General features: G+C 40.2%; 1 protein-coding gene and 1 pseudogene across 1 annotated transcript in view; both read left to right on the forward strand.

The window, feature by feature from the left end:
- The window catches only part of LOC102852103 (histone deacetylase complex subunit SAP130-like), a 138,434-nt gene that overhangs the window by 117,987 nt on the left and 7,854 nt on the right, over nt 1–12,593 (forward strand). Inside the window, exons 16-17 of the mRNA XM_006903120.1 lie at nt 1,126–1,374; nt 1,572–1,697. Of these exons, the coding sequence (XP_006903182.1) occupies nt 1,126–1,374; nt 1,572–1,697 (375 nt within the window). The remainder of the gene's footprint in view (nt 1–1,125; nt 1,375–1,571; nt 1,698–12,593) is intronic.
- On the forward strand, nt 4,811–5,230 carry LOC102851277 (annotated as a pseudogene).

A 12,593-nucleotide genomic window follows, 5' to 3' on the forward strand; every position in this document is an offset into this window, starting at 1 on the left:
TGTTACCCACAGTTACAAAAATAAAAACCTAAAAAAAAAATATTTTGGCTTGGATCCGGTGCACCCTAGTCTTTATAAAGTAACATCAGTACTCTTTAGCACCTTAGAGAGGTCCTTGACAGCACATTTTCCCTATGCAACATGTCTTTTCCTTTCTTAATTGCTTTTACCATGGATGTTGATTGTGGATCCAAGTAAAATGAAATCATTTATAACTTCTGAACTCATTTACAATCTTTTCTCCATGTACCATAATGTTGCCTATTGTCCAGTAGCAAGGATTTTTATCTTCTTAATGTTGGGAAGAAATCACTATTGAGGAGAAATGATGTTACCATGAGGACTAAGATGAGCCTCATTCAGACCATAGTCTTTTCAGTTACTTGCTGTGTATCCAAAGCTGGCCAGAGAATAACGATGTTAAAAGAAAGATTGATGTCTTTGAGCGGTGGTTTTGGAGAAGAGTGCTGAGTATCCTATGAACTCCCAAAAGAACAAGCAGATGTGTCTTGGAGAAGGTGAACCCAGATTGATTGCTCCTTGGAAGCAAAGATGGCAAAGCTTGGTCTCACATACTCTGAGCAGATTGCCGGGAGAGTTTCTTGGAGAAGGACATCATGCTTGGAAAGGTAGAGGGATGGCGAAGGAGAGGAAGATGCTGAACCGGGTGGACTAACACAGTGACTGCAGCAATGGGGCTTGAATATGTCAGAGATTGTTTCAGAATAGGACAGAGTTCATATCTGTTGTTCATAGGGTCACTATGAGTTGTACTCAACTTGGTGGCACCTACCAACAGCGATCCACATTGAAGACTGTACGTAGTCTGTGATCGTTTGCAGCAAGTGTTTCAAGTACTCTTCAGTTTTTGCTTTCAAGATTGTATCATCTGCATAATTCAGATTGTTGATGATTTTTCTCTAATCTTAATGCCACATTCTTCTTCATACAGTCCAGACCAAAAAGCTGTTGTCCAAACACAGCAAGGAAACACTGCATGGTTTAAAATCAGGAGAGATGTGCAAGTCTCAATAATTTTAACTATCTGCACTAATTCCTTAGTCAGGTGTTTACAAATATTCTTGAGTTCTCATAGAAGTTTGTCCTCTTTTTCTCCTGTAACAGCAGTTCCTCCATTGGCCACTAGCTCTGTGTCTCCATCCCTTGCATTGCTGGCTAACAACTTGTCCATGGCTACAAGTGACCTGCCACCTGGTGCTTCCCCCAGGAAAAAGCCTCGAAAGCAGCAGCATGTGATTTCCACAGAGGAGGGTGACATGATGGAAGCAAACAGCACGGATGATGAGAAAACACCTTCCAAGAGTCTCGTGGTGAAGGCTGAGAAACGCAAGTCTCCTCCCAAAGAATATATCGGTAATGGTTGCTCAGGCAGAATATTATTACCCTGTGTGACTTTCTGACTTCAGTGAGGAGAGTCCATCTCTGAGGTCATTTGCATAGTCAGATTACACAGGCCAGATTTAGCAATCACATAATGGTATTTTGCCTGGAAGAAGTTTGAAAATTTAAACTGCATTCTTTAACATTTTTTTCCCTTCCCTTTTGAATAGATGAGGAAGGTGTGAGGTATGTCCCAGTGCGTCCAAGACCTCCTATTACTTTGCTGCGTCACTATCGGAATCCCTGGAAAGCTGCTTACCACCATTTTCAGCGATACAGTGATGTCCGGGTCAAAGGTTAGTTTCCCTAGAAACATCCAGTATTAATACATGGAATTTCTATACTATCTAGCTATATTGGAGAAAAGAAAAACAGAATGCAAAGGTTTTACTATAAATTAATCACTTGAACTTTCATATTCAATTTAAGTGAAATAGCTACTTGAGTATAAAATTATCCTTTTTCATGCAACATTATTAATAAAAATCGATGATCCTCCTCTGAAAATACTCTACCGCTGTTTCTTCTTTAAGTTTAACCATTTTTCTCAAATATAATAAATGCACAGAGAATTGTGAGTTTTTACATAATTGGTCACAATTTCTCTTCTTCATAGTCATTTCAACTTGGATACATCGCTGAGGATTTCCTTAAAATTTCATGTTGGTCAGATTTGAATGAGTTTGACTGATACCTGTATAGGGATTTGACTGATGTTTGTATATAGGGATGAAGGTGCTGGTAGTTCAGACTCTTGAGTGGAAATTTGTAAGTAACTATACTTCCTTCTTCTACTTCCTCAAATACTCTCAGAAGTTTGAAGATGGATTATAATTTCCAGAGTTCAGAAGATTGGCGTTTAATAGAAGCAGAAAGTGAACTACTAAACATCTCTGTAAACCATCAAGAATTCTGTATATCTAGCAAGAAAACACTTTAGATTTGATTGGTAACATTTTAAATTATACAGTATCATTGGGAAAGTCTCCTGTCAGTAACCTCTTCACAGTCCTGTAGAGCAATGATGTCAGTTTCAAGACTAAGGTGCACCTGATTCAAGCCACAGTCTTTCCAGTCACCTGCTATGCATCTGAGAGCTGGACAATGAATAAGGATGTCAGTGTCAGAATCTGCATTTGAACTGTGGTGTTGGAGAAGAGTGCTGAGTATCCCATGGACTGCTAAAAGAACCAAGAGATATGTCTTGGAGAAAGTGCACCCAGAGTTCCTTGAATGCAAAGTTGGTGAAGCTTCCTCTCACATACTTTGCACATGTTGTCAGGAGAAAATACTCCTTCAAATGGGACATCATGCTTGGAAAGGTGGAGGGTCAGGAAAAGAGAGAAAAACCCTCAAAGAAATGTATTGATACAGTGTCTGTAGTAGTGGGCTTAAATGAATCAAGAATAAGGAAGGTTCAGGATACGATAAGGTTCAGATCTGTTGTTGATAGTGTTGCTATGAGTCCTACTCAACTCACTGGAACATAAGAACAATAATGGTGATATATTAAGGAGTTTAATGGTCTAGTGAAAAGCTGCAGAAGCAGGTGGGTCAATCCACCAGTTTCTCCTGGGGAGAAAGATGGGCATTCTCCTCCAGTGCAATTCACTGCTTCTGAAAACCTGATGGAGGATCAGCTGTGAACTGGTTCCATCTCAGTGGCTCTTAACAACAAAGGTATATTAATGGCACTGACTATGGAAGAATGAAGAATAATTGATGCCTTTGAATTGTGGTGTAAAAAATATTGAATATATCATTAGCTATCAAAAGAATAAACTTATACTTTGAAATAAATGCAACCTGGGTTCTCCTAAGAGGCAAGACTGTGAGACTTTGCCTCACAGGATTGGGCATAATATCATAATGGGGTACTCCCTAGAGAATGAAGTCATACTGAGAAAAGTAGCAGGTTGATAAAGGACAGCAAGACCCTCCAAGATAATGGATTGACACATTGACTAGTTTTGGCCTTGAGCATGGTAGACGTTGTGAGGATGGCACAGGGTCATCAAAATTAATAAAAAAAAAAGATGATGGACAGCATGCACAAAGTTAATCTCTTAAAACCAGTGGGTCACTACTGAATCATTTAAAGAAGCAATAGAAGAAAGAAGCCCAGACAGAATACACTGAAGGCGTTGACAGAAAATAAACCTTCTGAAGTTAACACATGCAGCCCTCGATGTGCTCATTAGTCTGTGCTAAGAAATTTAGAGGTCAGCTCTCTGCTCAATAAAAAACCTGTATTTATGCCCATCCCAAAAAAGGAGGATTCCGCAGAATGCAGAAGTTATGGAACAGCATAGTTCATATCACACACAAGCAAAATATTGCTAAAGATTATTCAAAAACAGGTGGAATAGTCCATCAGCAGACATTCAAGTTGGATTCAGAAGAGGCATTGGAAGAAAGGATGTTATTGCTGATGTCAAATGGATCTTGGCTGAAAACAGACAATACTAGAAAGATAGTATTTCTCTTTGTGTGAGTGAAAGTTTACATACAAATCATATTTATTATTCATAAAATATTTTTATAACATTCATTGTCATGGTTTAGTGTAATTGATAAATTAGAATGTCTCATCAACCCTTTATAGTGTGATTTCTTTTCTTTTACCCAACTTAATCTGTTTATTAATTTTTGGTTCCCTCTCCCAAGCGTCGAGGACTCTCCTTCATAGGGTCACTATGAGTCGCCTGCGACTCGACGGCACTTAACAACAACAACTCCCTCTCGTCACATCCCTCTTAAATCTCCAAGATTTCTTCTGTGTGGAGCCCTTTCCTTAGCTTTTTATAATGCTAATCTTGTACTGTAATTGACGTTTTGTGATTGACTTATGGTACCCAGCATAATTTATTCTAGATTCATCCAAGCTGTACAGTATTTCACAAATTCTTGATATTTTGTTGTTGTTACGTGCTACTGAATCAGATAAGATTCATAATGACACTGAACAGTGGGTCTGAAACCTACCCTATCCTTCACCATCTCCACCATTGTTAGAACCACTATGTCAATCTGTCTTATTAAGGGTTTTCTTTTTTTTTGTGATGGTAGATAGTAATAATAGATTAGAAAGTTACATCCTCAAAGGGAGATAAGAAGAAGGAGATAAGGAGAAAAGGCCAGGCTTTCTTTTCTTTCTTTTTTTAAATTTTTATTATGTGTTTATGTGTGTGCCATCAAATCAGATCTGACTAGTACAGGAGGAGATTGTCCCTCCTTCTCCAGCAGAGCATCTGGTGGATTTGAACTGCGTTTTTGTTTGTTTGTTTGTTTTCAAGAAAATTATTTTCTATTTAATCTTTCATACATATGCTCTAAAATACTAATGTCAGTAACCAAAATGTGGGAGCTGAGCGCTGAGACCCGTAGCTAAAGCCAAGAGACTGAAAATATGCAGACCACCGGGGCATTACTCATTACTCCAGCTATGATTCGTTGCTGTACCAAAGGTCTAATTAGGCCTGCGTCTGCTTCATTCCTGAGTAGGCCAGAAATCCCATCTAACCAGCCTACCTACAGCAGCAGCAGCAGTTCCCTGCTCCAGGTGGCCAGAAGGGAGTTCCAGACAAGTGTTGTCTCCTGGGACATTGACACAGTGGCCAAGTTTATTGGTGCTGGGGCTGCCACAGTTGGTGTGGCTGGCTCAGGGACTGGCATCGGGACAGGGTTTGGCAGCTTGATCATTGGCTATGCCAGGAACCCGTCTCTCAAGCAGCAGCTCTTCTTCTATGCCATTCTGGGCTTTGCCCTGTCTGAGACCATGGGACTCTTCTGTTTGATGGTCGCCTTCCTCATCCTCTTCGCCGTGTGAAGCTCCGTGGGGGTCAACTACTTGTCCTTGCTGCTTCAACTCCAGGCCATGTCCCATGCTGGAGTGTGCTGAGCTTTACCATTAAACAACGTTTCCCTAAAAAAAAAACCAAAATGTTAGTTGTGCTTTTCCTACTTCCTTCTTGTCATCCTCCTTGTCATCAGAAACTCTGAAGATTGCACTGGAATGCAGAGAAGCCAAAGCACAAGGAAGAATTCAAGATACTAAAGAGCTGAACGGAAGATTCACAAGGGCAGCACAGGATGACAAAGCAAAATATTACAATGAAATATCCAAGGAGCTGGAGTCGGAAAATCAAAAGGGCCGAACTCGCTCAGCATTTCTAAAGCTCCAGGAACTGAAGAACAAATTCAAACCTCGAGTTGCTATAATCAAGGATGCTTTGGGCAGAATAGTAAATGATCCAGGAAGTATTAAAAGAAGATGCAAAGAATATACTGAGTCACTGTATCAAAAGGAACTGGCAGACACAGAAGAATTTCATGAAATAACATATGAGCAAGAGCCTATGGTGATGAAGGAAGAAGTTCATGCTGCTTTGAAGGAAATAGCAAAAAGTAAGGCCCCAGGAATAGATAGTATACCAATTGACGTATTTCCGCTAACAGCTGCTGCCCTGGATGTGCTCACCAAGTTGTGCCAAGAAATCTTGAAAACAACTACTTGGCCAACTGACTGGAAGAGATCTATATTTGTTCCCATTCCAAAGAAGGGTGACCCAACAAAGTGTGGAAACTATAGAACATGCCCTAAGAATATGCAACAGAGTTTCACCTTCTTTGTCTCCAAAGAGCATTCTAGTGACTTGAAACTCTTGCTGCAGAAAAATCAAAGACTACAGCCTTCATTATGGTTTATATCTCAGTAACAAAAACAAACAGGTCTCACCACAAGACCAGTAAGCAACATTATGGTTAAATGTATAAAAGATTGAAATTGTCAATGATTTCATTTAACTTGGATGCTCAATCAAAACACATGTTGCATTTGGAAAATCTACTGTCCATACAAAATCAGAAGAGAATAAAATTGATGAGTTGGACCTTCTGAACCTTTCCATGAGCATCAAAGACTTGTTCTAATACAGTTATAAGAAACTGGGAAAAAAACATTTCACAACACCATCTCAGAGAAGTGTCTCATAACAAAGGTTTACATAGTACTTCTGTGCCTCCACAAAAAAAAAAGACTGATAATTAAAAAATGAGGAAAAGACCTTCACAGAAAAATGCTCTAAATCACTGTTAATAATAAAGAGCAAAAGAAACCACAATGAGATACCATCTCATTCCTGTTAACAGTGGCAAAGTTTAATAGGACAGCAAGCAATAAATGTTGGAGAGGATATGGAGAGATTAGAATTCTTAAATTCTGTTTCTGGGATTTTAAAAAGGTGCAAAATCAAAAAAAGGTGGACCCTTTGGAAGACAACTTGGCATTTCTTCAGAAAGCTGAACGTAAAAACACCATACGATTGTGCTATTCCACTGCTAGAAATAAAGGGAAATTGGAATTGAGACACAAACAGATTTGTACAGCAGTGTTCATAGCAGTGTTATTTACCATCAAAAGAACATGGAAACGATACAGATGTTCAACCACAATGGAAGGGATTGAGATTATTGCTACATTCACACAATGGAATATTATGCAGCACTCAGGAGCAACAATTTTAAAAATTACATAATTTGGGAGAGACTGGAGAACATTATGCTAAGTGAACTCAGTCTCATAAGGACAAATAGAAGATCATTATTGTAAAAATAGAAGGACAATTAGTAAAACATGTATAACAGTCCAGGAGGGGAATAGTTGGGACCAGAGGGGTGAAGGTAGATGGGAGAAATCTTAAATTACATAATTTAGTGGATGGAGAATGGGGATAAAGGAAATGTAAAAATCCAGTGGGGAAAGATAAGCTAATGGTGGGCATACTTCAGTGGTGATTAATTTTATAAAACAGTATATAAAGGAGCTCTAGTGGCAGGAAGTTGCACTGCAATCCCAGAGGCTCTCAGTTCAAATCCACCAGATGCTCCGCTGGAGAGGGAAGGACAATTTCCACCTGTATCATCAGTCAGATCCACACTTTGTTGGGTCACCTTTCTTTGGAATGGGAACAAATATCAATCTCTTCCAGTCACTTGGCCTGCTGGCTGTCCTCCAGATTTCCTGGCACAACTTAGTGAGCACATCCAGGGCAGCGTCTGTTTGTGGAAATAAATCAATTGGTATGCTGTCAACTCCTGGAGCCTTATTTTTTGCCAATTCCTTCATAGTAACTTGAACTTCCTCCTTCATCATAGGTTTTTGCTCATATGCTATTTGATGAAATTCCTCTGTGTGAAATTCCTTCTGATACAGTGACTCTCTGTACTCCTTCCATCTTCTTTTGATACTTCTGGATCATTCAACATTCTACCCAAACTATCTTTAAGTATTCCACCCGTGGCTTGAATTTGTTTTTCAACTCCTTCAGCTTAAGAAATGCTGAGCGAGTTCGGCCCTTTTGATTCTGACTCCAGCTGTCTCCATATTTCATTGTAGTATCTTGCTTTGTCATCCCAAGGTGTCTTATGAAATTTTTTATTCAGCTCTTTGATTTCTTCCTTTAGCTTTGGCTTCTCAGCGCTTGAATGCAATACTCAAAGTCTCATCTGACATCCATCTTGGTCTTTTGTTCTTCTTTAGCCTTTGTAATGATCTTTTGCATTCTTCATGGACGATTTTCTTGATATCCTCCCAGAGCTCATTTGGTCTACACTTATTGGTGCTGAAGGCCTCTAACCTGTTCCTGAGATGGTTTTGAAATTCGAGTGGGACAGACTTAAGGTCAAATCTTGGTTCCCGTGGACTTGACTTAATTTTCCTCAACTTCAGCTTGAACGTGCATATGAGTAGTTGGTGGTCTGTCCCACAGTCAGCACCCATCCTGGTTTTCACTGCTGATACTGAGCTTCTCCAGCGAATCTTTCCACAACAGAGTGTGGAAATTATCGAACAAAATCATTGATATCACATGCAAGCAAGATTCTGCTGAAAATTACCCAAAACCGTTTGGAACAGTATGTCAACAGAGAACTGCCAGATGTGCAGGCTGGATTTAGAAGAGGTCGCGGTACTAGGGATATTATAGTTAATGTACGATGGGTCTTGGCAGAAACGAGAGAATACCGGAAGAATGTCTATTTGTGCTTCATTGACTATACAAAGGCTTTTGACTGTGTGGATCACAACAAGCTATGGCTGACTCTGAGAAGAATGGGAATCCCAGAACGTTTGATCGTGCTACTGCAAAACCTATACTTAGACCAAGAGGCAGTCGTCAGAATAGAGCAGGGAGACACTGGATAGTTCAAAATCAAGAAAGGGGTCCATCAGGAATGTATTTTGTCTCCATACCTTTTCAATCTGTATACAGAACAGATCATCTGAGATGCTGGGCTGTACAAGGAGGAATGTGGCATGAGGATTGGTGGAAGAATTCGTCAACAAACTGCATTATGCAGATGACTCAACCCTGCTGGCTGAAACTGAGGAAGACTTGAAGCGCTTGCTGAAGAAGGTAAAGGACTGCAGTCTTCAATACAGATTGAAGCTCAATATCAAGAAAACAAAGATTCTCATCACTGGGCCAATTGGCAGCATCAGTATGGATGGTGAAGAGATTGAGATAGTTAACAGTTTTAGTTTACTTGGCTCCACAGTCAACACTCTTGGTAACAGCAGTCAGGAAATTAGGAGATGAATTGCATTGGGAAAGTCAGCTGTGAGGGATCTCTCGAGAACCACGACGTCATGCTGGAGACTAAGGTGCACCTGATCCAGGCTATAGTATTTGCAATTACATGCTATGCATCAGAGAGTTGGACAGTGAATAAGGATGATAGAAAGAGAATTGATGCCTTAGAGTTGTGGTGCTGGAGATGGGTGTTGAATATACCATGGACAGCTAGGAGAACAAAGAGGTTTGTCCTGGAGAGGATGAAGCCGGAATGTTCCCTGGAGTCAAGGATTCTGAAGCTTCGTCTGACATACTTTGGGCATGTTGCAAGGAGGGACTGGTCCTTGGAGAGGGACATCATGTTTGGGAGAGTGGAGGGGCGGCGCAGAAGAAGACCCTCTGATATGGATCGATTCTTTGAGTGGAGTGGTGAGGATGAATGTGTTTGAGACAGCGAGGTTGTCGCAGGATAGAATGGCATTTAGAGCTCTTGTATATAGGGTCACTATGAGTTGCAAATGACTCGATGGCACATAACAGCAACAATAGTCAGATCCGATTTGACAGTTTACACACACAAAAATAATAAAAAAAACACTAGAGTGTATAGGAATGATTATATGAAGGAAGGGAAATGTGAAACATTATATAAATTTTTTATGCAAACCAGTATAAAATAAAAATATTAAAAAACAAATTCTCCAGATTGTTAAAGAACAAGGATGTCAGTTTAAAGGCTAAGATGTGCTTGATCCATGGCATGGTCTTTCCTTTCACCTGTTATGCATCTGAATGCTACACAGTGAATAAAGATAACAGAAGAATTGATGCCTTTGAGCTGTAATATTGAAGAAGAGTACTGAATTTCCTATGGACTGACAAAAGAACAAGCAAGTCAGTCTTGGAAGAATTATACTAGAGTAAATGGATATTTATAAGCAAGAAAACTGCAACCTAAACTTCATACCTTATGTACCTATTAGATTAACTCATAATGGGATGTAAATATAACACGGGACCTAGTGCTTGTTGAATAATAAAATATGATCTGTTAAAAAGATACCAATATATTAGACTTATGAAAACTTTTGCTTTCTAAAAGAACCTGGCAATGAAAAGACAAGTTGCAGATTGAGAGACAGTATTTGCAAACCACATATATTCATATCTAAAATACCTAAAGGTATATGGTTTGAGCAGCCCCCCCCCAGTTGCTCCATTGGGGAAGGATGAACAATCTCCTGTGCAATCTCCTGCCTCTGGAAACCTGCTGAATGGTCAGCTATGGGTCAGTTGTGATTTTATGGTACATACCAACAACGTTCTTAAAATGCAACAGTGGAAAAAAAATCTAAAGTTGCTGTAGGCACAAAGAAATATTTCACCACTTAAAACATACAAGTGACAAGTAATCACATGAAAAGATATTTAAAAGAGCATTATTATCCACTCTTAAAATACAGTTGTAGCAGCTCTGGTGCCATAGTGGGAAGGAGTTGACCTGTCAACCCAAAGGATGTGGTTTGAATCCTCCAACTGTCCTGAGGAAGAACATGGACAGTCTCCTCCTATGCAGTTTAAAGCCTCAGAAAAGTCACTGAAGGGTTAGCTCTGGTCACTTCTGACTGGATAGTATGTGACATCAACAACAAAGTATATTTGGAGACTTTTTTCCAAAGAGTCTATGGAATGGAACATAAGAGTTTTCCAGTAAAGCAGTCAGAAGTGCTACCTCAGCCTAGTCATGAAGGTCAGTGTCAACAGTGATGCCTGTGTCCAGAACATATTTCCTTGATAGGATAAAAACAATAACTTTTTGTAGTCTTCCTCAAAATAAACACCATCACCATAATGTAATAATGAGAAAAAACTCAAGAAATCTCAGTGTAGGTTCTTCCTACAGTATACTTTACCACGATTCCTTAAAACTGTCAAGGTCAGCTTGAAAGAAAGGTCTGTGAAACATAGAGAAGCCTAGAAGATCCCTTGGAGCCAGGGCAGGTAAATGGAATATGGAGTCTTAGAACAGAAAAAGGCATTAGGTAAAAAAAGAAAGACATAGGCATTCAAATAGATTTATTACAGACTTTCAGCTCTCATTGCCAATAAGTCGAAATAGACCCAAAGCTGACTCTTCGACAGGTTTCAGTGAGTATGAATTAAACAGAAGGAGATTGCCCCTCTTGCTCCTCTGGAGCAGCTGTAGACTTCAGTTACTAGTAGTTGATTTGGTAGGAAGACCCCGGATGAGATGGATTGATACAGTAACTGGGCAGTGAGGATAGGTATGTCAGAGTCAGTGAGACTGGCTGAGGATAGGATGGGCGTTAGAGCTGTTGTACATTGAGTCTCAAGTGACTTGACATATCGATAACAGTGATAACAGTGATGTCATAACAGAAACACCATAAATTGAGTGGTTTGATTTTATTTTCTCACATATATTTATCATTGAGTACCATGGAGTTGGATACGACTCACAGTTCTAACAGGTTTTCAGAGGCAATAAATTCCATGGTAGTAAATAGTCTTTCTCTCATAGAGCAGCTGGTGCCTTTGGCTTGGAAACACAGCTCTTCACCCTTTTGACGCTGAAGGAAAGTTCTTGTTGCTACTCTGTGTGTTGTGACTTGGAATTTGCTTCATTTCCTTTTCTCATTTCTTTGTTTTAATGTCTTTGTTATCTCAAAAGAGGAAAAACTATAGACACAACCTCAACTGATATTCTCTCATTTGTTGTTGTTGTTATGTGCCGCTGAGTCCTTGAGTCGCTTGTGACTCATAACGACCTGATGTACAACAGCCCTAAACCCTGTTCTGTCCTGTGCCAATCTGACTGCCTCTGACACCTCCATCCCAACTACCCCGCCACTGAATCAATCCACCTCATAGAGGGTCTTCCCCTTCTGCACCACCCCTCCACCCTCCCAAGCATGATGTCCCTCTCCAAGGACCTCTTCCCTCCTTAGAACATGTCCAAAATATGTCATATGAAGCCTGAGAATCCTTGCCTCTAAGGAGCAGCCTGGTTTAACCCTCTCCAGGTTGAATCTGTTTGTTTTCTTGGCAGTCCAGGGTACATTCAATACGCTTCTCCAGCACCACAGCTCAAAGGCATCAATTCTCCTATCCTCCTTAGTCATTGTCCAACTCTGTGATGCATAACAAGTGATTGCACGCACCTTAGTTTCCAGAGTGACACCATTGCTCTTCAGTACCCTGGAGAGGTCCCTAACAGCAGACTTTCCCATCACAATAAGTTTTTTTATTTCCTGGCTCCTGGTGCCAAGAGTGTTGATCGTGGAGCCAAGTGGACTAAAGTTGTTAACAATCTCAATCTCTTCACCATCCATCCTGATGCTGGTCAAAATCTTTGTCTTCTTGACATTGAGTCTCAATCCATACTAAAGGCTGCAGTCCTTGACCCTCTGCATCAAGCATTTCAGATCCTCCTCAGTTTCAGCAAGCAGGGTTGTGTCATCTGCATAATGCAGATTGTTACTAGATCTTCCACCAATCCTGACACCACACTTCTCCTGATAGAGCCCAGCCTTTCAGATAATCTGTTCTGCATACAGGTTGTAAAGGTATGGAGATAGGACCCATCCCTGGCGTACG

The sequence above is a fragment of the Elephantulus edwardii genome, unplaced genomic scaffold (assembly GCF_000299155.1).
Source record: "Elephantulus edwardii isolate Elephantulus edwardi_28Jun2011 unplaced genomic scaffold, EleEdw1.0 scaffold00512, whole genome shotgun sequence".
In the NCBI taxonomy this organism is placed as follows: domain Eukaryota; kingdom Metazoa; phylum Chordata; class Mammalia; order Macroscelidea; family Macroscelididae; genus Elephantulus; species Elephantulus edwardii.